At 47.3% G+C, this 27905-nt stretch overlaps 1 protein-coding gene and 2 long non-coding RNA genes across 3 annotated transcripts; 1 reads left to right on the top strand and 2 right to left on the bottom strand.

Annotated features, from left to right (window-relative positions):
• Positions 1 to 7212: 7212 nt before the first annotated feature.
• Positions 7213 to 9117, bottom strand: LOC112834174 (uncharacterized). The gene is made up of 2 exons (XR_003210793.2): positions 8501 to 9117; positions 7213 to 7336 (listed from the first exon to the last, which is right to left on the bottom strand). It is a non-coding gene; the product is annotated as an uncharacterized lncRNA (long non-coding RNA).
• Positions 9118 to 9273: 156 nt separating this feature from the next.
• Positions 9274 to 26497, top strand: SEC61A1 (SEC61 translocon subunit alpha 1). The gene is made up of 12 exons (XM_025884935.2): positions 9274 to 9420; positions 9679 to 9746; positions 12593 to 12658; positions 12748 to 12826; positions 13764 to 13895; positions 15811 to 15920; positions 16216 to 16369; positions 19981 to 20141; positions 21762 to 21959; positions 22237 to 22428; positions 22832 to 22908; positions 24435 to 26497. The coding sequence occupies exons 1-12, from the start codon at positions 9414 to 9416 to the stop codon at positions 24619 to 24621; spliced, it is 1431 nt and encodes a 476-aa protein (XP_025740720.1). The 5' UTR covers positions 9274 to 9413; the 3' UTR covers positions 24622 to 26497.
• Positions 17199 to 20607, bottom strand: LOC141374227 (uncharacterized). Its single transcript, XR_012380979.1, has 2 exons — positions 20462 to 20607; positions 17199 to 20376 (listed from the first exon to the last, which is right to left on the bottom strand). It is a non-coding gene; the product is annotated as an uncharacterized lncRNA (long non-coding RNA).
• Positions 26498 to 27905: the final 1408 nt, after the last annotated feature.

The raw sequence follows: 27905 nt of genomic DNA, 5'->3' as shown, positions 1-27905 counted from the left end.
GTTTCTTTTATGAAGGAGGAAATTGGGGGAGGTCCTCACTCTGCCAGTTGCACTGACACCAATAGAAGTACAATTTTAACTACAGTGGGTATTGTTTTTTCAGGCAGTGTCAGGGTAGTAACGGGGACAGGAAATTACCAGAGAAAGACATTGACAGCAACAGGAAGTTAGAGCTGCCACAGGAAGAAAATGCAGACATATCACCCTGGGCCAGCAGCGTGGGGTAAAGGGCTCCCATCTATCAATTGCTCTTGAGTCTATTCTTATTTCATCTCAGCTGTATTAGTTTGTTAAGGCTGCCATATAAAATACTGTAGACTGTGTGCCTTAAGCAACAGACATTTACTTCTCACAGTTCTGGAGGAAGTCTAAGATCAAGATGCCAACAGAGTTGGTTTCCTCTGAGGCCTCTCTCTGGGCTTGCAGATGGCTGCCCTCCTGCTGTCTCCTCACGTGGCCGGCCCTCTATGCATGTACATCCCATGTCTCTCCATGTATCCACACTGCCTCCTCTTAAAGCACACCAGTTGGATGGTGGGTGAGGGCCTACCCTAATGGCTTCATTTTAACTCATCAACACTTTCAAGGTCTTACCTCCAAATACAGTCACATTCTGAGGTACTAGGGGTTGGTCAGGGCTTCAGCACAAGAATTTTGAGGGAAAGAATAGTCTTGTCAACAAATGGTGCAGGAACAATTGGATATCCACATGCAAAGTTGGACCCCCACCTCACACCATATACAGAAATTAACTCAAAATGGATCTAAGAGTGAAAACTATAAAACCCTTTGAAGAAAATGGGTGTAAATCTTCTTGGTCTTAGATTAGGAAAGAATTTCTCATGGTATCTAAAGCACAAGCAACAAAAGAAAAATAGGTAAATTGGATTTCCTCAAAAGTAAAAACTTGTGCTTCAAAGGTCACCATCAGGAAAGTGAAAGGACAATCCTCAGAATGGGAGAAAATATTTACAGTCATATATTTGTTAAGGGACTTGTATCCAAAATGTATTTTAAAACTTTTTAACTCAACAGTAGAAAGACAACTCAATTTAGAAGTGGGCAAAGAATTTGAATAGACATCCTCCAAATAAAATATACAAGGGGCAAATAAGTATTAAAAAGAAAATTCTCATCATTAAAGATGCTCACATCATTAGCCATCAGAAATGGAAATCAAAACCTCAACAAGATACCACTTTACACCCACAAAGAGAGTAATTTAAAAAACAACAGACAATAACAAGCGTTGGGGATGATGTGGAGAAATTGGACCCTTGTACACAGCCGGCGGGAATGTAAAATGGTGCAGCTGCTTTGGAACAGAGTTTGGCAATTCCCCAAATAGTTCAACATGATGATACCATATGACCTAGCAATGCCACACCATGTATACATAACCGAGAGAATTGAAAACACAAAAACCTATATAGTGACAGCTAATGGGTACGGGGTTTCTTTTGGGGGTGATGAAAATGTTCTGAAGTTAGATAATGGTGATGTTTGTACAAACATGTGAATACACTTAAAGCCTCTGAACTGTACACCTTCAATGGGTGGATTTTATGGTCTTTGAATTATAGCCCACAGTAGCTTTAGAAGAGCAAATAGGTTCTGCAATGTTTCTTTCAAGGTAAAGTGAGCACTAGGACACCTATCATGGCCATCCGGGGTCCTCATCTGACTTACTCTCAGCTGTACTCTTGAAAGCTGAAGTTGCCATTAAGTTAGCTGGACAAGGGAGGAGTTACACTGAGCATCTTATAAGAATCATATTGAGTACTACACCAGGATCTGACATCAGGACAGTGGATGCTTCCCCGTATCTAAGTGTTGAAGGCCAGAGAAAACCACAGTAAATTTTCGCAAAATCTGTCACAAAGGTTATCAAATAAAAAAATGGGTTTATTTGTGATCGATAAAATGTTTTCTTAAAACATATCTGGAATTCATTGTTTTGAAGTAAACAACTTTGTGAGGACTCTGGGCCCTCAAAGAGGTGTTGATCAAAACATCCTGTAGGGTGCCGGGGTGGCTCAGTCAGTTAAGGGTCTACCTTCAGCTCAGGTCATGATCCCAGGGCCCTGGGATCGAGTCCCACATAAGGCTCTCTACTCAGCGGGGAGTCTGCTTCTCCTTCTCTCTCTCTCTCTCTCTCAAATAAATGAGTAAAATATTTTTTTAAAAATCCTGCAAATAAGAGATAGCAGACAACTAACTCTCTTTGAGGCTAACATGGTTGGAACAAAAGTGCTTGAGGTCCTTTCCAAAATTATGAGCATTTATTTTCATAGGAAAAACCCAAGAAACAGCACCATCTGACCTTGACGGGACCCTGAAAGATACTTGTGCTACCACACTCAGATCGTGTCTACGGAGTAAATAAATAAACCACATCATTCCAAAGCTTGTCACTCTGACACATTTCACAATTGCTATATTTGCTTCAAATTATTTGGAAGAGGTAGAAGATGCTCCAGACTGTTTATGTTTCTGTCCCCTCCCTAGAGGCTAAGGATAGTAAATGAGACAGCTGGTAATATTCTCAGCTCCAGGGTTCTGGTAGGCGGTTTTTATTTCGGGGGTTTGGAGATGGTTTTTAAAACTGAAATGGTCTGTCCTCTCCCTCTGCCTCCCCTCCCCTCGCTGGAGGACTGTAGTAATTGTGGATCCTGAAATCTCTGGATTGTATTTTTACAATGCCCCACCAAAATATCTCCAAAAGATACGGTTTCCATTGGTTTGTGTCCCTGAGTCATTCAATAACACTGGGCAAGTTCCTTAACCTAAGTCACAAAGTTCTTTGCAAAATAGGTTAATAATACCTTCTTCACAGTGTCAATCAGGACTGCTCAGTGCACGTGAAACAGGACTGCTGCACCGCCACCCCCAGGTGACGCCATCCTCATCGGAGTCTGTGACTGGCCCAATGCAGAGCCAGGTGGCCCAGTCTGTGCTGCCCTGGGAAGCAGTCTTACCTAACAGTGCATATGGTTCACAGCAAGCAGTAAGTGGTAACAAGTGTAGTAATTATATTACAGTCAACTTTTACTTGCAAGAAAGGTGAACTTGCCTCTGGATGCTTCAGAGAGGCTTGGATTAATAGCAAAAAGGAAATTAGCAAACGTTAGGCTGTCCAGACCAGTTATTATGTTTTCACATGTGTTATTCCACTTAACCTTTGCAACCACTCCATAAGAATATTATCACCTCTTTGACTGATTAAAATCTGAAACTCAGGGGTGCCTGGATGGCTCAGTTGGTTAAGCGTCTGCCTTTGGCTCAGGTCACAACCCCAGGGTCCTGGGATCAAGCCCCATGTTGCAGGGGAGGCGTCCCTGCTCAGTGGGGAGTCTGCTTCTCCCTCTCCTTCTGCCCTTCTCCCTGCTCCTGCTCTCTCTCTCTTGCTCACTCTCGCTCTCAAATAATCTTAAAAAAATAAACAAAATAAAATAAAAATTTAAAACATAATAAAATAAAAATGGAAAGGAACCATTTCCCCCACAGAAAAGAGAAAAAGAACAAATTCCGCTTGGTGGATCTCCAATCCAAAACCCAATTCCTAGGCTTGTGTCTGATGGTAATTCCAATGTTAACATCCCACACCGAGGCTGTCTCCCAATATCCATTCTCCCCTTCTTCCGTGATAATCTGATTTTTAGCCAGTACCTAACTTTCCAGGATAATGACTACATTTCCCAGCCTCCTTTTCAGATAAGTGTGGTCACATGACCAGGTGATAGGCAATGGGATGTGAGCAGAAGGTACAAGCTCAAGTTCCAGGTTGTGTTGAAAGGGAAGGCATGCCAAATGTAGACGTGGTGATGTGACATGATGGATTTTGTGGGCAAGGATGCCACCCTAAAGGGAGGGGAGTGATAAGACAAGCAGAGCTTGAGTTCTCTCTGCTACCCAGACTTCCTTTGGTTTATTATACTGTCTTTTGGATCTCTGCAGCCAAATTTACATCCTGAGTAGTACAGCAACAAACCTGCCAAAAGAACAAGCCGCCTCCATTCAACCTTTCTACTTGAACCACCTTGCTCCTCCCACCCTTAAATACGGGTGACACTCTCACTCGAAGTCTTTCCTTGTATCTGGTTTCTCTCTATACGTCCTTCCTTGGAAATCTCATCTACTCTCATAGAAGAAGACTGCAAACCCTCCTAACCCTGCCCCATCTCTCAGCACCAGCACTGCTTACCAACCTCTCCTCCCTGATGCATTGCCAGCATATCAAACTCTGTATGTTTAAAATCAAGCCCACGGTTCTCGCTCTCCTTCTCACACACTCGCACACTCACCACAGAAGGGTAGACAATCTGTTCTTCTGATTCCTTTTAGTAAATGGAGCAAATGACACCACCATCCTGCCAGAGCCCAGGCTTAAAACTCTAAAGCAGGGGCCACAATTTCAAATGCTCATGGAGACCAGGCAAGTAACAGGCAAAAGTGGAGATAATGGAGAGCTGAAGGGCTCAGGACCAACCTAAACAGAGCAACTACTATGCGGCTGAATTCTCACATGTAGGAATATGGGTACAATGTTGTAAGGTCTTCTGATTTTTCAAAAGAAGTAAAAGATTTAGATTCTATGCTGTATGCAATCTCCCTCGATTTGTAAAAAGACAACAAAAGCTATCTCCCACAGAGATATTCAAAATATTGAACTAGTAATATATATAGATCAATATGTAAATCAAAGTTTCAAAACAAATCTTATGTCATTTTCTAAATATTATAAAATGACTTGTTAAATAATATAATTTGTGGCAAAAATAATTCATCAGATCATTCCAGTAAGGGTAAATCATTTATATTTGGAAATTATTCACCTTTTGATGCAATTGTCACTAAATTTTGTCCCTGTGTGAGTCCTGATTTGACATAGGGAGCAACATCAAATTCTTCCAGCAACTTCCCCATTAAATTGATAATCACTGGATGAGTTAAGTAGACTGTTTTTCTGAACATCAATGATAGTTTGGCGTTGAATCCTCAGCTTCTGATGAATAGCAATTGCATTTAAATATTTTCCAGACTTCCAGTCTGAGGCTTTTATATATTCAGTATTTCTGTTAGTGACTAAATCACAAAAATCATTTGTTGAAATACCTTTTAGCCAGTTGGCTTAATTGTTCACCTTCAATCTTTGGAACTGCACAAACCAGTTGGCCAAATTTCAGGACTCAGTGATTTGAAGGAATTGAAAAGTTCATTACATTTTTCACTTTTGTCCTCAAATACCTTTTCATATTATCTGTTGGACAATCTTACAGTTTTTCTATTGAAATTGATACTTTGCTTAGTTTCAAAGAGTATACCTATTTTTTTAAATATCTCCACCTTCCACTTTTGTTTCAAAGTTTATGTTATAGACAGAATGTCTTCCCAAAATTCTTATTAAAGCCTACCTCCCTCCCTAACATGATAATTAGAATTAGATAAGGTCACAAGGTGGAAGTCATAAGGATTATGCTCTTATAAGAGTCACCAGAGAGGGGCGCCTGGTTAAGTGTCCAACTCTTGATTTTGGCTCAGGTCATGATCTCAGGATCGTGACATCTCTGGGTCATGACACTGAACCCTGTGTTGGGCTCTGCGGTGGTTGTGAAGCCTGATTGGGATTCTCTCTCCATCTGCCCCCCCTACCCCACTCTCACACTCTCTCAAACAAACAAAAACAGTCACTAGAGAGCTTGCTTCCTCTGCTCTGCTCTCCACCATATGAGGATGCAAAGAGAAGTCTGTGGTCTGCAACCTGGAAAAGGAACCTGCCCCACGCTGGCACCTTTATCTGACTTCTAGCCTCCGGAACTGTGAGAAATAAGCTTCTGTTGTTTTATAAGTCACCCAGTCTGTGATATTCTGTTATAGCAACCCAAACAGACTATGACAGTTTACATACATCCTGTTGTTTCATCTATAGTTCATTAAGATATCAGCTACAATAATTAAGTCATTTTCCTCATTAAGCTGAAATAAATTTTGACATTTCCATGAAAATATCATTTATTAAGGCCAAAACACTTAAAACATGTTTTTGAAATGGCTAACCACTCTGTTTGTTTTCTCTGACAGTGAACATACAGAATTTATTGATTTCCAAACTGCTTTTGAAGCTCTAGCACTTCAAGTTGTCCATTCGATTTTCTTTATGTAATTTGCAGTTCTTTCTGATCTTTATTTGATGTGTGATAGTAAATACAGCATATTGAGAAAAAAAATGAGAATTACTTGACTTATATCTGGTATTGCTTTAACCAAAATTAATTAAATTTGGTAACTTAGTGCCAAGTTAATACATCCAAATTTTTTCTAAACTTTTGGCTGAAACCCCAGACTCTAATATTATACTGGTACTTTTTGTACAAAATCCAATGACTTTTTTTTGTCATAAAATACTCCAATGACATTTTTATGGAAATATTTTTCAATGGAATATAATTTTTCTTGCCCACAAAAAAGTTCAATACATTGTATTAAATGTGGTTCTCGATGCCATAAGTTCAACAAAAACCATTGTCTTCAAAATCATGAAATTTGTATTTTAAGCAAATTATGAAAACATCTTTAAGTAAAACAAATGAAGTTTCTTTGATAGTGATTTAAAATCATCTGCCTTGGGAGAGGGGCTAGAGGTTGAATCAATTGCCAATGGCGGATGATTAAATCAATTATGCTTATGGTAATGAAGTTTCCGTAAAAACCCAAGAGAACAGGGTTTGGAGAGTCTCCCTCTTGGTGAAACATGCAGATTCAGGGACAGTGGCCCACCTGGAGAGGGCAGAGCTCTGTGCCCTTACCCACATATCTTGCCCTATGCATGTCTATCTGGCTGTTCCAAGTACGACTTTTTGTAATAAACTGGTAATCTACTAAGTAAAAAATTAAATGAACTGCCCTGATTTATGTTTTCCAAAAAGTTGTTTTCTCATCTATGTTTTATAACTGGGCGGGGGGTCCATATACCCAAATCCACATCAATAGCATTCCTTTAGAAATTCTATTAAATATTTTCATAAAAATGCCCAGTTATATACTGTCAAAGATTTCACTTGAACAAGTTTTAACAGTATCCTGATGAAATACACATTTAGAACTTTAATCTCTTAACACATAACTTTTGAGCACTATTTGTATCCAACTTTTCTGTCACTACCAAGAAGTCAAATTCTTGGCTGGAAAAAAAATTATTTTTCATCCCAGAACTACAGACTTTACATGATAAAGTTTATTTAATACAAGTTTCATTTTGTGCAGATTCTTGCATAGCATCAAAACAGAAAACAGGTCTCAGGCTGGGACTCACTACTATTGCAGTTCCTTCTTTGCCCTGCAGATTAACAAGATTCATGTTTATTATGTTTAAAAGTCTTAAAATTTTATCCAGATTTTCCCTCTTCATTCTAGGTATTTGTTTTTAATATTTTATAATAACATCTTAAGTGTATAAAACACTGCACAACTGCTTCCAAAAGAATTACAAAGTGTGAGGAATAAAATTATTTTAAGTAGTGATTCTCCTAAAGCAATTAGTATTTTGTTAACATAAGCAACTTAGCCAGTCCCTTCAGTGACACAGGTCAAACTATGTCATGAATATTTCTTGGATGTGGCTATATCAGGAGGCCCATTTCCAATGGTACTAATATCCTAAAACTATCACCAGTGAGTTTATATTAAAATTTATATTAACTAATTGTAACACCACTATTACTATAATACTATTTACCATTAGGTAGTTCAATAATTTAACCATCAGTATGGTGCACAATGCATACTGGCTAAATCAGCTCTGGTCTATCTGCTGGATTTCGTCCAGGGGCTGCCAGTTTTAAGCCTCTGACCAAAACTCCAGAAGAGATTATCAATGGATCCTGGATTGGAAGATGGGCTGCATTTCAGAAGCAGCTCTACAAGCGTAGTCCATGGTCACTTTTTTTGTGTGGAGGATGGATATCAAGTGATGTCACACCTGGACCACTTCACTACTTAAAGTTACCTACCTGCCTCTGGTAACATTGTAACTTCCCACCCCTGGGTTTGATTCTCAATAAAAGACTTCCTGTCCTACCAAACTTTCTGAGATAAAGATTTGCAAATTCTGGCCACACGCTAGAAATGGGAAGGAGGGGGCAAATAGAAATAGCAATCACTAAATTAATATTACCAAAAAAGCATCTTGCCACATCTACACCTCCAACTTAGATCAGTCCAGGTCATGATTTAGCTCCCTGAAACCTTCCCTAATCCCCAGCCAGCATCACCCTCTTCCTCTAATGATCACAACTTAAGTCTCTCTCGTCTCTGTTAGAACACTTATCACATGCTACCCTGTAATTACACATGGCTCAAAAATAAATTCCAAACTCCGCGTCTAGCATACCTTGCCCCACCCATTATCCCCCAAGAACGTTAAATCATATTGTTTCTCTTCACATAGCCCTTGCCCCAGCCAAAAATGACATTTCCCCCCATAGATCTTAGCCGGTCATACCGCCATGCCTTGCTCAAAAAGGTTTCCTCAAGCTGAGGCACCCTCCTCCCTCATTTCTTGTTGCCGGAATCCGTCAAGGTTTAGCACAAAAGCAACTCTCCTGGGAGGCCTTCCTGGATTCCCTAGCAGGCCTAACTATATCATGAGCTTTCCCAGTTCTTCTCTGACCATCTGTCTCTCCAGGAATTCAGCCCATTCGCCCTCAGATGGCAGGGACTCGGCAGGAGTCATTTCCGAGACCCTGTGCCCAGGTTAAGCCTCCGGGTTTGCTGAATGACTCAACAAACGAGGGTGTGCCTAGCCAGGCACCTACAAGGAGCCGGGCATTTCGGTCTGCGCCGGGACACCGGCTCCTGATCAAAGGAGCTTACAGTCTATTTCCCAACTCATAATTATAAGTACTATGAAGGGCATAGAGGAGACCTGGGACACCTCCCTGCTCGCAGGGCTGTGGGCACAGACGGCTGCTGCCCTTTGCCTCAGGTTCTCTACCAGCCAACACCCACTCAGCCGCTGAAGCCACCTCACAGCCGGCACCCACACGATCTCGCTTCGCCCGGTCTGCGCAGCCTCAGCACACTCCCAATCCCGGCGTGCCCCGCGCCCCGCCCCGGCGTCTCGCACCCTCTTCCCGGGAGGCCCAGGAGCCCCGCTGCATGCCGGGAGTTGTGGCCTCGGCGGCTGTGGTGCGGCGCCGCGGCCGGCCCGCAGCGCGTGGCAGGAAGCGGAAGCAGCCTGCGGCCCGCCCCCAACTCCGCCCCGTGCCGCGCCGCGCCGCTCGCCGCGGTGCTAGCACTGACGTGTCTCTCGGTGGAGGTGCAGCGCTCCGGAGCGGGTTGGGCCGCGGACAGCCTCACCTCACCCGGAGTGGAGCGGAGCAGAAGCGGGATCCGGAGCCCGAGCTGCCGCCGCCATGGCGAGTGAGTCCCTCGGGGTAGCCCCCAGCAACGCCGGGAAGGATCAAAATCCCCCTTCCCCTCACCGGTCCGGGCGAGCGGCCACCCCCCGGGCCCGCCCGGGTCCCCGCAGACCGAGGCCCGCGTCCCCGGCCCTCCTCCGTGTCCCCGCGCGCGGTCAGGTCCCCTAGTCCCTGCTCCTCATGCTAGGCAGAACGCTTCCCCAGGGAGCGGGGAAGGTTTTTACGTGCCCTAACTCTGCTTTTGTCTCTCCCATCAAAGTCAAATTTCTGGAAGTCATCAAGCCCTTCTGTGTCATCCTGCCGGAAATTCAGAAGCCGGAGAGGAAGGTAAGTTCCCGAAATCGCCGTCCAAGAAGGTTTCATGAACTGTCTGGGCGCTCGAAGTTTACAGTACAATTAAAAATGGCTTCAACACACCAGATGGAAACTCTGTTTTCCATCCCTTTCTCCTGGAGTGTAGTTGTGTATATTCCTGAGCTTTGTGGGAAGGTGACCAGGTTGTGTGGGAATTTCCACCGAAATCATGGTGCTTTATTTGGAGCATCTTTAGTGGATTTTACTCCAGCAAACAAAGCCTCTGGTTTGCTCTGTCCCAAAAGTGGATCTCGGGGGTGAATGAGTAAGGCCTCAAAAGCCTCAGGATACTCGGATTGAGTTACCTTTCCTTCTTCACCTCCAACAGGAGCACTTCATGGCTGGGTTGTTTTTTCCTAGGAGAAGCTTTTAGTATGCATGTGCTAAAAGGAGCTAAGAGCAGTCACTTTGTCCTGTGCATATGAGTTAGTACTCTGACAGTCGCCATAAAAGGTACAGAGAAAAAGGGCATTTTGTGAACCCTGCTTTTTACAGCAGACATATTAAAACATGAGAAGATAAAAATGCAAAAACTTCATCAGAATTTCTGCTCCTACACAGCACAGGATAGCGAGTGTTGCCAATGTTAGTGAAGCTGTTAAACAATGGGGAAGTTTTATTTAGATTCTTGCATTCAAGAGAATGAATAGTAAAAGATTTTTGTCTTCAGATTCTTTTCAGACTGTTGTTCATGCATTCACATATACATCTGTGTACTTGACATCAATATGGACACTAACATTCTTGAAGTCTTTTTTTTTTTTTTAACTTAAAATCATTTTGTATAAGTGTTCCACATACGTGCTGCCTTTGATGGGCAAAATACAAAGTTGTCCCTTCCACCCCAACAGCCTAGCATAGTAGAAAAGTTATAGCTCTGGAGGTAGACAAGCCTGGGACCCACCCTTACAAACCTCTTAATAGCTGTCTGCCCTTGGCCTTGTAACTAAGTGTGGTAGATGGAGCAGTGAAAACATGTGCAGGGTGTAGCAGTGGCTCAGGAAGGGATTAATTCTGGAAGATGTGGTTTCTGATGGTGGTTTTAATGGAAGAATAATTTTTTTGAGGAGAGGGAAAGGAATTCCAGGCATAAGGTATATATGGTGTGCAAAGCAGACAAGCAGATGGGAGGGTGTTAGCTCTACTACCATATTGCTAGAACATAAAGGGTGGTGGGGAGCAATGGAAGGGCCAGGTGATTAGAAAATGCTCTGGAAATCGGTACAAGATGAGAGTGGTTTCAAGGCTTTTGTAACAGAGGGTGTATGGGGTGGGCTCCCTGCCTCCCCAGTACTTTTTATTACATTGTTTTACCCTTAATTCATAGCAAATACACTGTGGTACTATCACATATTGCAAATTAGTTAACTACAGAATTGCAAGATTTTATCAATTTCAAAAGCTTTTTGAATGAGAAGTGATTGTTGCCTGATTCAGGGGCTATTTCAAAGGTAAAGTAGACAGGACTGAGATAAAGAGCTTTTGAAGTTTTGCTGTTGAATTTGGCTGCATCCAGGAGAGGAGACTTGGTTATTAAGAAATGAGGAGTCTTATAAAAAATTGTCTACTCTTTTTTCCCGTAAAGAATCCTTTCAACTAGTTAGCCGGAAGTGGTGTTGCCTTCCCTTGGCCTCCTAATTTCTTGGTGTGGTGAGGTGACAGGTGGGAAAGGGAGCATTCTCAAGAGGAAGGAGGGTTCTGTGAATTCACCCCAGGTTCATGTGAGTGCCCACAGCCTTTGCGTGGCGGTCTTCTTGGGGCCTGCCTAAAGGCAGTCATGGAAGACCTTAACTTCTATTCTGACCAGAGAGCCAGACTGTGTCTCAGAGCTCGTGTAGACTTTAGACTTCCCCTCCCCTCCAGTTAAAAAGTACTTTTTCAGAGCACAGTTTTATTCACTTAATGCTGTCGCTCACAAGATATTTTTCCATATCAAAATCCTCAGTCCACACAGTAATTAACTGTGTTTTTTAAGCCCTTTAAACCCCTTCTTGCAGGATAGGCAGCAAGTACTAGGGAAGGCACTCAGTTATTGAGGCAGAACACCTGGAAAAGCTGCCAGTTCTACTTGGTACCAGAGGGACCTTGGGAGGGGATTCTAAATTTATCTGATGGTACTTACTCGTCATCTATAAAATAATTCCCAGTAGTCACTTGGCCTACCTGTGTACCCAAGGAGATGTGAAGTCTTAAATAGGTGCTGTTAGTAGGCATTGAGTAGGTTAAAGGTGTAACTCTCCCTGCTCCCCCCCCCCCCAGTATTTTTTTTTATTTTGTTTTACCCTTAATTCATAGCAAATGCACTGTGGAACTATCACACATTGCAAATTGGTTAGCTACAGAATTGCAAGATTTTATCAATTACAAAACCTTTTTGAATGATCACTATCCTTGGCTGGTTGTAAGGACTGGTCTGTTTTAGGAATTCCTTGCTGTTAGAACATTGTTTGATCTGGGATCTGATCCTAAACTGTTAATGCTGGTGATTAAGAGCAAAGATTTTGCACTCAAAACTCACTTCAGCTGTGAGATTTGGGGCAAGTTGGCTTTCCTAAGACTGTTTTCTCATTGTAAAGATAACACTATGTGATATGAGGATCAAATGAAATGGTACGTGTGAAGGTCTCTGCGTAACTGCCTTGTACATAGAAAGTATGCAATACACATACTCAGGTTTCAATGCTTATGTTTGGCACACAATTGGGAGTGTTCGAGGCTCACTTCTCTGGTGAACAGAGAAAGGGGTCCAATTCAAGTTCATTTCTATTAACTTGCTTATATAAAGAACCACTGCCTTAATGCATTCTCTTCTACTGTAGATTCAGTTTAAAGAGAAAGTGCTGTGGACTGCAATCACCCTCTTTATCTTCTTAGTGTGCTGCCAGGTAAGCGCAGTTCCTTTTTCAGAACTGGGGTGGGATGAAGAGCAGGCTGGGGGTCAGTGTGCTGCCTCCTTTTCTCTGCTTGTTTCTAGATCCCGCTATTTGGTATCATGTCTTCAGATTCAGCTGACCCTTTCTATTGGATGAGGGTGATTCTAGCCTCTAACAGAGGTAGGACTCTGGCCATCTGTACCACTCTGCAGTGTGGATTTGACTGGCCTCCTTTGGTTAAATTACAGGCTTTGGCTTTATGTGGAATTCAGAGAGTGTTGGGGAGGAATGCTAGCGCCCTGTGTTGAATAGCCTGAGCAGATGCCCAGTTCAGCACCGAGGCACTTGAATGCAACATAAAACCTGTAATAACAAGATAAGTCTAGGTCATAGAGGATAAAAAAACATGGAAAAACTAGAATGTTTTTTAAACAACTGAAATGATGACATTTGTACTGGTCTTTCTCCTGTTTTGATAACATTTTTAGAATATGTAATTTATTTCTGAGCTACATCTTCATATCTATAGGTTACATATACGTGTCCAAAAAAATATGTAATGGTGTTTTGTATACTCTAACCCATTACCTATGGGGGGTAGGATTTGAACATTTATGTTGATACTGCTTTTGATTAACTTGCTTTTTAAACATAGTTCAAATTAAGTTGTAAATCAGTTGGAAGTGTAGCTCATTTTAGCATAATAGAAATAGAGGTTTATTCACAACTAGGTACAGTGGTGCAGACCTTTCAAACTCTGGAAATTATTTGAATGTTATCCTTTTTTATGAACTGATGAAGAGACGAACCTTTCTTATCTCTGTGAAACCAGAATGAATCTGTTTGGGGTGAATTTAAATGCAGTTGTCTGTTTAAATGCCATGTGACTTCCTAAACAGAATAAGATGTTGCCTGGCAGACTGAACAGAATGAATTGAATTATACTCTCATCATTGATATTTAGGGATTATTTTTGAAATTAAATGCTGCTAGCAAACTGAAACACATTGGATTTGTATACAGGGCACACCGTCGAATTTTGCTCATTCGTTTTCTTAATAATGTGTTGCTTTTCCAAGCTCATACTGGCTGTGTTTTGCCTTGCCCTTTCTTCAAGGTACATTGATGGAGCTGGGTATCTCTCCCATTGTCACCTCCGGCCTCATCATGCAGCTCTTGGCTGGCGCTAAAATAATTGAAGTTGGTGACACCCCGAAAGACCGAGCCCTCTTTAATGGAGCCCAAAAGCGTAAGTGAGATTTTGAATAATGTTCAGATGTCTGTAGGTGAGAATTCAAATTTGCTCTAAAGGGCATAAAAACAGGTGTTTTTGTACAATGTAACCTTCTTGGCCCACCAACCCTGTATGTACTGCGGGCTATTTTAGTGAGAGAGCACCTGGAGGGGCTGGATGAGGCAGGCGGGGCGGGAGGACGTGGGGGGCACAGGCCCCAGACACCATGTGATCGAGGGGAAGGAGCAGGAGCAGGGCTTGGCAGTCTCACCCTCCGCCAGCCACAATTTCCTTGCCACTTAGAAGGAAAACTTCAGAGCTGTTGTAAGACTTCAATTAAATAGTGTGTGTAAAATCTCTCTCAGTGCCTGGCGCGCAGTGGTTACCCAACAAGTGGTGTTTTCTCTCTGCTGGGAGTTGGAAAGGATTCAGCTTAGGGGAGAGGGGTCCTCTCCACCCAGCTCTGCTGTGTCCGAGCTCTGAGCTGGGACGAAGTTAGAGGACAGCCCTGAAGTCTCAGTCTCTTCATCTGTAATAGTGAGGATGATAATGGTATTTGCTTTCTAGCAGATAATATGTTACTAGTAATAGTAACCAGTCCTCAGAATGAACCACATGCAGCCTCTGGCTGTGAAGTGAAATGTATTAATTAGGAAATGACATTTACAGCTACCTACGCAGCCATGTTTTCTTCCACACCAGCATGTTTTACAGATATTCTGAAGTCAGTAAGTTAAATGACTGAGCAAGAAAGACAAATCCAATTCAGACTTGTCAGTTTCAGACACAAATCAGGATTTAAAAATATACACATGTATTATTTTTCAAAAGCACAAATCAGCCATTTTCCCTTTAGTCTTGGACAGTTTTTTGAAATTTTTCTGTCTTAAGACATCTGTTTTATTAGGCACTTTTTAAAAAAGTCAAATGGAAACTATTTGACAGGCACTTCAGAGTAAAATTGTATTTTATGTGCAAACTAAGCAGAAAAGCTGAAATTGAATCCCAAACCCATCTAGTATTGTGGAACCAATAAAAACATGTGGATTCCACTGTGCCTAACAATGGAGTCTAATGAGCTAGAAGAAACAAAGACATGTTCATACAAAAAGGAAAGTGTCTCTTGGGCCAGAAGAGCTTTGTGGCTAAGGAAAATTGACTACTTTGTGAGTTTTTTCTTCAAAAGCACATTAACTACAAGCTGAGAAGGGATCACTTTATCCCAGAGCTAATATTCAGTTTGCTGGACTCAGACCCGGATGATGGGCCTGTAGAGCGCCCAGGCATGTATTCAAGCTAGGGAACTCTCCAGAGCCCAAGCGACCTGACCTGAGTTTGGCTGCTGCAGGTCAGTGCCGTCACCAAATCACGTGCCTCTGGACATCGTATTCCCTTGCTCCCTGACTCACCTTTCATAAGAACTAGATTAGTGGGGCGCCTGGGTGGCTTAGTCGGTTAAGTGTCTGCCTTTGGCTCAGGTCATGATCCCAGAGTCCTGGGATCGAGCCCTGCATTGGGCTCTGGGGAGTCTGCTGCTCCCTCTCCCTCTGCCACTTGCCCTGCTTGTGCTCTCTCGCTCTCTTTCTCTGTCAAATAAATGAAATCTTAAAAAAAAAAAGTACTAGATTAGTACACTTCAACTCTTTTTCTCCTGCCATTACTGAAAGGAAAGTGAATTTAGGAGAAGCTGAAATCAAAGAGGTCGTAGGCTTTTGTTAGAAGGCATTTGAGTACTTGTACCCAGTACTCTTGTACCTTGGCCATGGGGCTACCGAGTGTTCCTGTATTGAGCTCCTCATGGGCATTGTCTGTATTCTTCATCTCCATCATCGTCCTCCCTGGTGCCTGGCGCACAGTAGGTGTTCTGGAACTGTTCTCTCCAGACCGTGGAGTGTCCCACTTTGAGAACACTGTGTTCTTGTGATTCCAGTATTCGGCATGATCATTACCATCGGCCAGTCCATCGTGTATGTGATGACAGGAATGTACGGAGATCCTTCTGAAATGGGTGCTGGAATCTGCCTGTTAATCACCATTCAGGTCAGTGCGGCTCTGCCGTGTCCCCCCTTCGGAGTAGCCCCTCCCACTCAGACTCCTGAATGACAGATCTGAGGCATGCATAAAAGAAGCATGAGAAGAAGCTGGAGCCCCTGGGGTAGCCTTCCCAAGTTCACCAGAGGAAGGCTCTACTGTCCGAGGCCTACCCTGCCTTTAGCATTGATAGCAGAGAAGCTTGGTACTGTGGAAGGAAAGAACCAGGCCCGTGAAGAACAGTAATGCGCAGTCTGTTTGGGTTTCTTTATTTTTTTTTTATTTTCTCTTTAAATTTTCACAGCTCTTTGTTGCTGGCTTAATTGTCTTGCTTTTGGATGAACTTCTGCAAAAAGGGTATGGCCTGGGCTCTGGGATCTCCCTCTTCATTGCCACGAACATCTGCGAGACCATCGTGTGGAAGGCGTTCAGCCCCACCACCGTCAACACCGGCCGAGGTAAGGGCCCTGGCCTTCCCTGGGGACAGGGTTTAGTAAAAAGTACCAATGTGTGCAAGGCAGGAAACAGAAGTTCTCCTGTGCCAAGGAAAAATTAGCTTAGTTTTAGGTGCATCTCTTCTAATTTTCCTGTGTGTATCAGCAGAGTTTTCGTTTTTGTTTTTTAAAGTAACCTCTCTCTGCAGAATTTTTTAAACACAGATAGGTTTGTGCTCATCAAGATGTCTAACTTGCATTTTTCCTGTATTTCATGGACATTTGCTGTGCCTGAATACATAATTTCACCTCGTTTTCCTCAGCACGGTATGGACTTCCGTTGCAAAGATGAAACAATATTTATTATAACCAGTCTTGTGATGGACACGGAGGTTGTTTCCAGTTTTGCTGTCGTTGCAGCCGTGAAACAGTGCACATCCTCACACGTTCATCTTTACAGATCTTGGCAGTCGCTCGCAGTGAATAAGTTTCTAAAAATGAAATTACAGAACCAACACACTTGCTCGTGTGAGGGGCAGTTTTGGGAGAGAGGCCTGAACTTGGAGCTCACTGGGTTTAAGTCCTGGCAGTTGCTAAGTGGCCTTGGGCACATTCCTCTGCCTGTGAGCCATGGGTGCCAGGATTAATGAGAAATAACATAAAATTCTGTGATGCCTGGCTCAAAATAGATGTATGTCTCGTGTAAATGTTCTACCTACAAAGAAGGCAATCTTGTTACAGACGGTGTCTTTAATAAAACTTCCTAAATATTTAGGGAAGTGTGACTTATTAGGAAAGGAAAATCAGGTTTTTTCATCACAATGTTATTCACTCAGAAGAGTCTCATGAGAAATAAGTATTCATACGTATTTATTTTTCTTTGCGATGAATGCTGGAAACAGTCCCTGGCATCCAGAGACCAAGGGATCTCATTAGTGAGACTCAAAGTAGGTCCCTGCACAAATGAAGGCCACATGCACCCAAGAGATTCCTTGACGTAGGAACTGTCAGCCTCAGAGAAGAGGGGCCAGAGCAGACTTGGTTCCTCCCTGGGCACTTGTGGAATTGTAGGAAATCCAGGACAAATTGGGAGAAACGAGAGGGTGGAAGGCAAGGTTTTTCAGGGATGGGTGTGAAAAGGCAGGAGGGTAAGGGAGATCATAAGGGTTCAGGTTTGTGAAGACTCTCACTATAACCGGCCTGGGAGCATCCTGAAGTATGAGGAAGCGATACCAGAGTGGGGCCCAGGAGGGGAGGAGTCAGCAAAGGCCCGGAAGCGGAAGCCACCTTCCATTGAGGAGCAGGCCAGTGAGGCAGTGGGGGTTGGAGCGTGGAAGGAGTGATTCAGCCTGGAATCGAGGGGAAGATGGGCGGAGAACACAGCCCAGTAGCTGTTCCGTCGTCCAGCTTTGAGCAGCCGGCCCGAGGTGGAAAGCATGGAGCAAGGGCACAAGGAGATAAGAGTGTAAGAGACGGGGCAAAGGAGGTTCTTTCAAGGGTGATGGAAAATCGCAGAGCAAAGTTGGGTGTGTTTCTGGCTTTAAAAGTGTTTTGCTGTCAGCTGGTCATGTTTGGGACTGAGCCGGGAAGAAGCACAGCCAGGAAGGGTCACTCCGAGGTGCGTGTGTGGGCAGCGAATGTTGCTGTGAGAACTGTGGGGTGGGGGGAAGGGAGGAGTGGGGTGTCGAGGACTGGGCCCTGGAGGAGGGCAGATGGCACAACGGTCACAGGCCTGAGAAGACAGTATGGCAGCACATCTGGAGCTCTGCTACAGTGTGGCCTGTGCACATGGAAACACGTTCGTGACCATGACCCTCTCACGGGAGAACAGCCATTCCCTGGGCAAGTGGGCACAGCCCAGATGGGATGAGCGGGGACCGTTAGTCTCTGCACCTGAAGTAACTCTTCACACTTGGAAGCTCTGTCTTGTCCCCAGAGATGCAGCAGGTAGTGAATTTTAAGAAATGATGTTAAAAATTAGGAGAACTAGAGCTTAACCCTGGCATTGCCCTTCACTCAACAAATACTTTACCGGGCATCTGTGAAGGACCAGGCGCTGTTCTAGCCACTGGGAATGCAGAGTGAGCTGAGTGTTCCACATGGCAGGTGTTACAACAGGTACCTCGGGGAAAAACAAGACAGAGAAAGAAGTTGGAGATGCTGCGAGTGTTGTCACAGGGTCAGTCTGGGTGATCAGCATCCCCCGCCTTGGAACAAAGCCCTGCTGAGGGGAGGGAGCGTGCGAAGAATGTCCCATTTGAAGGGAACAGCCAGCTGCCAAGGCCGTGAGGTGGGAGTGTAGCTGGTGTTCAAGGCCAGTGCGTGTGGCTGGTGCAGAATGAACAAGGGGGAGAGGAGTCGGAACTGAGACCAGCAGTGTGGACAGAGGGCAGAGGGGAACAAGTTCTTCCCCGGCGGCTGGGGCGGCGTCCCCTGTGAGGCACGAGCTTGTCCTGGCTCCAGCTCTCAGATCCCTGAACCCTGCGCCCTGCGAAGACAGGCCAGTGCTGTCACAAGCCTGGGAGCAGGGCTGCGGGGGACTGAGTACAACGTCCCAGGGTGAGGTGAGGAATTACAGTTGGGACAGTGTTTTCCTTCACAGAAGCCACATTCCAGAAGAGGTCCGTGGTGATGCCCATTAGATGGTTGGCCTACAGCCTCATCTTGAAATGGCCCGGGAACAGCAGCAGGTGGTGCGAGCCGCCATGTGTTAGAAACTTGAGCAAATGCTGTGGCAGGACAGTCCCAGGGCACACCTCACGCGACTGTTACCGGTGCCCCCAGCTGCCCTCAGAGACCATGGCTCTAGACACGGCACGAGCTTCAGACATGCGCGCCGCTAGACTATGTCATGACACAAGACTGTCCTGGGTTAGCAGAGATTACACAGTAATACAGAGCTCTTGTTCCTTGCTTTGGCTTTGTTTAACTCTATAAATTTCTTGAAAATTAAGACAACTGTAGGCCTTACTGAAGCCCTGTGTTCCCCGGGTTCCTCTCACTTGTCCCTCTGCTGCCTGCTCCTCAGGCCAAGTACCCAGTCTTGCTCTTTCCCTTCAGTTTCTGGCAAGCTCAGCCTGCTTCGTGGCTGTGGTTTCCTGGCTCTTACTGGCCTGCCTCCTTCCACACCCTCTCGGGGTAGGGCAGCAACTCAGATTTGGATCAGCCTTGTGGTGGACACACGTGTGGTCCTTTGCGCTTGGCCACCCGTGTAGGGGGCAGAGCCCGAGCCCCACCCGCCCTTCGGAGCTGCTGATGCTCCAACTGGCCGGGCGTTTCAGGGAAGAGAATCTGGCAGCTTGGAGGCCCCTCTTCAGTGTAGGGCCCCTTCAGCTGGGGTTCAGCAGACCCTGCCTTTATGTTTTTGTAACTGATCATTATGCCACACATCCAGTAGCCATTGATTCGTACATGCTAAAGACTTGAGATCGATTAATTCAGAAGGTAAGGTAGCCCTTTCTGCAGGTTGCAGTCTCTACAAAAGCAATGGATGAGAGAACTCTCTCCCTGTGGTTATGGGAGTAGGCACTGCAAATGGTAGGGCTTAGTCTTTTTGGCCACTGAGAAAATTCTTAGAGCCAAATTTAGTTGGTGGGTGGTTTCTTTACCATGTGCACCCTCTCCTTCACCAACAGGAATGGAATTCGAAGGCGCCATCATTGCACTCTTCCATCTCCTGGCCACCCGCACCGACAAGGTCCGAGCCCTTCGAGAGGCCTTCTACCGGCAGAATCTTCCCAACCTTATGAATCTGATTGCCACCATCTTTGTTTTTGCAGTGGTGATCTATTTCCAGGTGCGTCCAGACCCCAGCGTGGCGAGTTTTGATGGTCTGCATTTGAGCGTCAGAATGCTTTGGTGTACGCGTCCCCCACGCACACCCAGGGGGCGCCCATCCCATCGCCTTGTACTGACATGAGATGGCATTGGGAGGACAGGTGCCTTCCACCAAGTCGGGGGACTTGCCGGAACGAAACACAGTTGAGGCAGAGCTAACATTTCTGGAATCGTGTTCCTTTGCATTGGGCCTGCTGACAGATAGAGAGGATATATTTTTAAGTTATTAGTTCAAGAGAAGTGAAAAGTAACCAAACTAACACCGCATCTCTGTCTTACCCAGAGTTTGTACCATAACTGTGGGCACGAGCCTCAGCTTGGAAAAGGCCTTCCTCTTACCCTTCACATTATTCGTCTGCGTCACTTCTGAACAAGAGAGCTGAGCTGCCAGTTGGCTTTTCTGTAGTCAGATTAATCTCTGTATTTCTTGATCGGCCACTTTGTACCCTAATATTTATTGACAAGGAGAGACAGCAGTTGAGGGAGTAGTTGAATGCTTGTTGGAAAGGCATTTAAACCAGGCAAATGCTTTTTCCGAGGAGCGAACAGTTCTGTTCTTTTGGCTAAGACTCAGATGCCTCATTACTAACAAGAGGACTCTCTAGGGGCTTGGCAAGTATTTGCATTTGGAGCATGAAAATTTTATTTTAAGTCTTACATATTCTAAGCCCTGTTCTAGGCACTGAGAGTTTTTGAAAATCATACAAAAGAAACCCTTCCTCCAAGGGTTTTCGAGGGAGAGGTCATATTCATAGAAAAGCTTGGCTTTTCTGTGTATGATTAGAAACCTCCTAAATGGCTGTTCTGGGGTGCGAGGCAGATGCTGTGGTGGCATGGTCTTGGAGCCACTGAAAGCACAGGCGAGAGAAGCACTGCTAGGACTTGGGCATGTGTTCTTCAGGCTCTTCTAGTGTATTCCACATAGAGCTGGATATTATGTGCTGGACTTTGGTTTCTGACAAAAATGGGCGCCTGGGTGGCTCAGATGGTTAAGCGTCTGCCTTCGGCTCAGGTCGTGATCCCAGAGTTCTGGGATCGAGTCCCGTATCAGGCTCCCTGCTCCTTGGGAGCCTGCTTCTCCTTCTGCTTCTCTCTCTCCCTCTGTCTCTCATGAATAAATAAATAAAATCTTAAAAAAAAATGGGATTATCTCTGCTGGGCTTTGGTGCATTTTTAAGCCAGTATTTCTGGGAACCTTTTTTTTTTTTAAGATTTTATTTATTTATTTGAGAGAATAGAAGGAGAGAAGAGAGAGTGCACGAGAGCACACGAGTGTGGGGGAGGGGCAGAGGGAGAGGGAGAAGCAGGCTCCCCGCTGAGTAGGGAGCCCGACGTGGGGCTCGACGATCATGACCCGAGCCGAAGGCAGACGCTTGCTGACTGAGCCACCCAGGCGCCCCTACTGGGAACCTTCTGTTCCAATGCCCCCAGGTGCAGAGATGGGTAAGGCAGAGGAACCAGAGCCCTGGAAGCGGTGCTTGGGGCCGGCTCCCTGGTGGCTGTCTCCGGCTGGCCGGGGCTTCTGGGCAGTGGGCCGGATGAGGCAGTGAAGGGCATTCTGCTCTGTTTGGTGTCTCAGGGCTTCCGTGTGGACCTGCCCATCAAGTCAGCCCGTTACCGAGGCCAGTACAACACCTATCCGATCAAGCTCTTCTACACCTCCAACATCCCCATCATCCTGCAGTCCGCCCTGGTGTCCAACCTGTACGTCATCTCCCAAATGCTGTCCGCCCGCTTCAGTGGCAACCTGCTGGTCAGCCTGCTGGGCACCTGGTCTGTAAGTACGGCCGCTCGGGGCCATCAGTTTTAGCGCCGCGGCAGGTTGCCGGATGTGCCTCCGTGCATCTTGCTCGTGACCACATACTTCACCCATAGGTATTTGCTAATCATGCCTTTTACAGATTCAGCACATTCAACTCCCTTTTCGGTGAGGGAACTGTACTACGGGCACTTGAGCAAAATTGTCATCTTTGTCATCTGCTCAGAACTGTCTGTCCTAATGCGAAGGTATGAGGAAATGGCCCTCACAGGCTCTCTGCGTTATTCTTTTCCAGGATACCTCTTCCGGGGGCCCAGCGCGTGCATACCCAGTCGGCGGCCTTTGCTATTACCTGTCCCCACCAGAATCCTTTGGCTCCGTGTTAGAAGATCCTGTCCATGCCGTGGTATATATAGTGTTCATGCTCGGCTCGTGTGCGTTCTTCTCCAAAACGTGGATCGAGGTCTCGGGCTCCTCTGCCAAAGATGTAAGTATAAGTTACAGTAAGTGTCTAGAGAGGTTAAACCAGGAAGCAATAGTCCTTATCCGTTTGGGGCCTGAGGGGTCTCAGCCTGTCTCCTCTTGCTAAGAAAACGGTCTGTGAACACCCGCAGATGCTCCATGCTCATTGCGGGGCAGCTCCGAACCTTTAGTGGCCAAAGCTAAAAGCCCAGTGGGTAAGGGAGCGCTCAGCTGGGGAAGCTGGAGCCGCAGTGTGCAGTTAGGTTTCGTCACGTGACTTCTCCACGGCAAAGTCACAGTTACCTGTGTGAGTGTTGAGGGCGCGGAAGAGGAAAAGATGTGAGCGTTGAGTCCCACCAGGAGACATGTCTGCCTTCCCTTCAAGTTCAGGTTTCAGATTTAACGTCTCCTTGGTGGGCATCATGCAGGTTGCAAAGCAGCTGAAGGAGCAGCAGATGGTGATGAGGGGCCATCGAGAGACTTCCATGGTCCATGAACTCAACCGGTGAGTGCTGGTCCCCAGCCCCCAGACTCTGCATATGTGGTTTCCTTTCACACCAGGCATCCTGATCTGGCTTAGGGATTTCTGGCTTATTAACTCCTACCCTTGGGTAACAGGATAGAAAAGACCCCTGTGTCTCTAATTCTTTATGCGCTTGCTAAGATGCTGGAGACTGGGGATGGGATAATAAACGCATGCAGCCCCTTTCCTCAAAGAGGGACCCGCCAGGGAGCAAGACAGCGGCCCGCGGCCCCATGGGTACAAGAGGGTGTGGTAAGGGTATGGGCAGTGAGCTGGCCACTGGGGCACAGGGTTCACTGCCCCCCCAACACACACACACCTGTGCTCTGAGGGGTGGTGCCCAAGTGCAGATGAGGGCTGAGGTGAGGTGAGCCTGGTGAGGCTGCGCAGGGAAGGGACAGTGCCCAGGGTCCCTTTAGGACGCTCAGTGCTGGAGGCAGACCCACCAGAGGGAGGGCAGGCCAACCGCCCAGAGGCCATGGTGGGAGTTTGGGCCAGGGGCAGAAGGGGGCCCCAAGTGCTGCAGGAACTTGGGGACACAGAGGAGAGGCCACAGCACTTGGTGACCAGCTGGGTGTCGGGTACGGGAGAGGAGGACACTCCGGGCTGGCCCTTGCAGTGTGCATGTGCCACTTTGCCGTTTGCACCCCCTTTTCACTTACCATGGAGCTGCCTCTTGGGCAGCGGGGTGGCGGTACTAAGTACCTCAGGCTTTTCGAGCCTGCCGTGACTGCTCCTTTCCTCCGCCGCCACTGGGAAGCGGCCGCAGACAGTTCGTACGCGGATGAAGGAGGCTGTGTCCCTGCAGAACTGTTCCCTAGATCAGGTGGCAGACCAGGCTTGTCCCACGGCCCGGCCTGTAGCTTGATCGCCTCACCTAAAGGAAGCAACCACAGGAAAAGCCAGTGTTGCAAGTTTCAGGTTGTTTTCAGATCTCTTGCAGGGGCGGTATGCAATGTTCTCTTCATAAGACTCCTCTGAGGCCTCTAGATTTATACCAGCATTCAGTCATAATAGTTTGCACGCCACTTAGGAAATTTTAAATTTTCTACTAGCCACGTTAAAAGAAATACATATATACCTGAAACTAACAAAATGTTGCATGTAGGTTATATCTTGAAAGTAAAAAGAAACTGATTAAACTTAATGATGTATTTTATTTAATTCCACATGTTCAGACTATATTTCAAGTTGTAGATAACATAAGAAAAAGCATCATGAGATATTTTATGTTCTTGTTTTCAAAACCTCTTGTGATGTCTTCAGCATCTCGATTTGGAGTAGTCCCATTTCATGAGCCTCATGTGGCACCTACTGGACAGCACAGCCCTAGTCTAGGCCATCAAGGCATGTGAGTCAGTGAAGGTTCAAGGAGGTAGTGGAGTGACCTCGGAGTCAGGTTCCTAAACCAGAGGTGGGCATGTCTGACGGCCCGGCCCCTTCTCGTGGCCAGGCCGGGGGTGGGGATCTCCATGGTGGCACATGGCTGATCGGTCCCCACTCCCCAGGTACATCCCCACCGCTGCGGCCTTCGGCGGGCTGTGCATCGGGGCCCTCTCCGTCCTGGCCGACTTCCTGGGCGCCATCGGGTCTGGAACCGGGATCCTGCTCGCAGTCACAATCATTTACCAGTACTTTGAAATCTTCGTGAAGGAGCAGAGCGAGGTCGGCAGCATGGGGGCCCTTCTGTTCTGAGCCGTGTCTCCTTGGACCAGGGAGAGGGGGCCCTGCCCGGAATTGCAAGGGATGGGAACAGCGAGGCCTCACTGTCAGGTGCTCATCACGGGGAGTGCTGCTGCGGCACCGGGACTTTTGTTTAATAATGTTTTTGAATTTCATATTCTTTCATTCCACTTTGTAAAGTGCTAGAATTTTTCCAGTTTGAAATTTTGCTTTATTCTGGCATTGGCAAAAAGAGGGTAGAAGGGAGGTTTTATGGAGCTGCCAGAGTTGGGGACGGTAAAGGACTGTCCCCAAGTGTCCATGTAACTTTTTGTTTTAACCTTTGCACCTGCTCAGTGCCGTAGGCGGCTGCAGTGGTCTGAGCTGTTCCCCCACCAAGGGAACGTCTTTTTGGTTAGAAGCACAAACCTCGTAGCCATGTCTCCGTTGTGGCCGTAGGGCACGAGGCTGAGAGCAAATCATGTTTTCTGGTGGACATGACTCACAAGTGAGTCCCTATCACAATCAGGGGTAAGAGTATCTGGCTTCAAACTGTTTCTCTGGAAGACACCATTGTTTTCCCTTTTTATAAGTAGTTTTTTAGGAACAAGCCTCTTCCAAAAGAAAGGGATGGGTTTTCCAGAAGACACTCTTGGGCCATCTGTTAATTTTTCTGCATGTGCCTGTTGGCTGTTCTCATTGACTGTTCTGTTCGGGCTTTGAGGCTGAAGAGCACGGAGTCAGCTTGGCTCTACCATGTCTGTCTGTCTCTGTCGTGGGTCTGTGTCCTCTGATTGAGCGAGGCCAGGATTCACCAGCCTTACGGAGTTTCGCCTGGCCCAGCCGGGTGGACTCTGTACGGAGGACCCTGGAAGTGATGCGTGTCTGTGCAGTCCTTCCATTTCGTCGATGGACAGGCCGCCTGCTCACTGCCGTGGTGGAACTCACACGGGGAGACGGCTTCGCTTTCGCAGGCCACCGTACCTTCCAGGCTGAAACCTTCCCGTCGTGTATGTAGCACTTTTTTCACTGTGCCTAGGACCAAATGCATGTTAAGTAAATGACCAGATGCCACCTTGTCCTCGTCTGTCAGCACCACTCCGCAGAGAGGAGGGTGCAGGCCCCACATCCGAGGCAAAATCAGGGTCAGAGAGCTTAGGGTCTTTGTTTTTGCTTTTTTAGTAAGTTGCTCCAGTGTTGGATAGGAAAAGACGATGTCTAAAATGAGTTCTGTTTGTAGTAACAGGGGACCTAGGTTTTAGGCAGTGGAACCTTTTCTGAGGTCTGCAGAGAGGCTCCTTGGGGGACAGGCGGTGCTTGACAGCAGGGACAGCAGAGTCGGGCGCCACGAGCCTGAGGAGTTCTCCCTGGAGGATGCCCCAGGTCTAAGAAGGGAGCACCAGGGCCCCACGGAGAGAGACGCCCCACCAGCAGCAGGCCCACAGTGGCCTTCGAAGCACAGAGCCATGGTCACGACTCAGTAGAGCTGAGTCCGAGCTCCTAGGACACCTCACTCGCAGCGCTAACCAGCAAACAGACCGACCAAGGGACAAGAAGCGACCTGTCTAAAGCCACCCGGCAAGTCAGCAGCAGACCCAGGATGGGCCCAACAGGTCTGTTGACCACCCCCAGTCCAGGGCATCCCACCATATCACACGTGGCCTTGTCAGACCCAGTCCTGAGCAGAGACTCGAAGCCTCCCCGCAGCACGCAGTTCGCTCGGCCCCACCCGTGGGCACGCTGTGGGCGCAAGCCTCATGGGTGGGGCCCTGCGTGGCTCATGCTCTGTGGTCCGTGATCACGGTGGGTGGGGGCTGACCCCAGCTTCCAGGGGACTGTCACTGTGGACGCCAAAATGGCATAACTGAGTTAAGGTGAATAAGTGACAAATAAAGCCAACTTTTTACAAGCCACTTGGTCACGTTCTCTTGGTTTACAGCCCCCAAGAAGGCCGGTGAGTGCAGAGCTGGGGTGTCCTCCGGGTGTGTGTGAGGTGCAGTCGAGTCCTGCTTTTGCACAGGGCGCCCCAGGTCTCCCCAGGTCTCCCCTGGATGGAAGTGCCTCGTCAGAAAGGCATTTTGCCTGGGAAACTGCCTTCTCCTGGTGGTGGCGTCAGCTGCACACCCCAGCTTCCGGTAAAGTGAGACACGGGTGACGGGCTGGTGTGGGGCTGGCGTGCGGGCAGCCCTGAGGCCCTCCCAGGAATGTGGGAGGGGACTGGCATCTCACCTGTGACTGCAGCCCACTGTGCTGTCCCCATGGAAAGTGCTGGCAGGAGCCCGTGGCCCACACCTCCCCACCTTTCCAGTCCGGGCCAAGGGGTACCGTTGCCCTTGGGTGCGACAGCAGACTGCACATCCGGTCACTGGCCAGGCAGACCCGTTGCTGAGCCAGGAGGGTTTCCACCGTGCCCTGGACCCCAGCATCACGTGGATGGTGGTGGCAGACAGGAGGGCTGCCCCCCTGCAATGGGCCACGCAGAAGTCTTCCAAGGGCTTCCACTCCAAGGAGAACAGCGGACTACATTTCCAGGGTGACGTAAGGAAAAGACTTCCCACTCACCTGGGTTTTGAAGCTGTCACGCTTGTCGCAGACAAGGCCTTGCCCCAGACCCTCCATCACCGCCGCTGGCCTGGTGCTTCCTCGGTGACTCCCGAGGGACAGGCGGGCAGGGCCTTCCTCCTCACCTGGGTGTTCCAAGGACAGCCTTAGGCCTTGTCTTAGAAAACTTCAGATTTCTGAGACGGACTTGGGCAGGGGCCCTGAGACCCGGAGAGGGACCAGTGTCGGAGCCTGGCCCTGCGGAAGCCCGCCGCCGGCGCTGCCCTGAGGCTGCACCCAGACGGGGCGTGCGGCCTGCCCGGTGCCCCCTCCGGGCCGCTGGCCGCCGGAGTACGCTCAGAGGCCCCAGACGGGAGCCAGGCAGGCAGGCAGGCAGGCGATGCGGGCAAGGGGCCCGGGTCTGACCTCCAGGAATTCAAATCAGGGAAGCTCCCAGCCCCCAGGGAGGCACTGCACCCTTCCTCGTGCCAGGAATGCGGCCCCGGTGCCAGGCTCTGCCCCGGCTCACCATGCCACCAGGCTGGCCCTTTGTCCTGGGGATACCACAGTGCGGCCGCCTAATGCTCTCCCTTCCCCCCGCCCCGGGGCTGGCCCTGTGCCAGCTACCTCCTACCCGTGCTCTCCCTCTCCCACCGCCAAGCCGCCAGAGGCCTTGGAAGAAACAGCACTTCCCCACTTGGTGCAGAAACGGAGATGCAGCGTGACCAGCTGACACACAGGCACTTAGCGGCAGCATCGGGACACGAAACCCAAGG

This window comes from Callorhinus ursinus, unplaced genomic scaffold, assembly GCF_003265705.2.
Source record: "Callorhinus ursinus isolate GAN/ISIS: 27379988/994484 unplaced genomic scaffold, GSC_fseal_2.0 scaffold15, whole genome shotgun sequence".
NCBI lineage: Eukaryota > Metazoa > Chordata > Mammalia > Carnivora > Otariidae > Callorhinus > Callorhinus ursinus.
The sequence above is the reverse complement of the archived record's forward strand: the minus strand, read 5'-3'. Positions and strand labels throughout refer to the sequence as shown.

Coding starts and splice junctions, on each gene's coding strand:
- SEC61A1 (XM_025884935.2), top strand. Junction 16,370..19,980: donor CACCGTCAACACCGGCCGAG/GTAAGGGCCCTG, acceptor CTTCACCAACAG/GAATGGAATTCGAAGGCGCC. Junction 22,429..22,831: donor CGGGCTCCTCTGCCAAAGAT/GTAAGTATAAGT, acceptor GGCATCATGCAG/GTTGCAAAGCAGCTGAAGGA.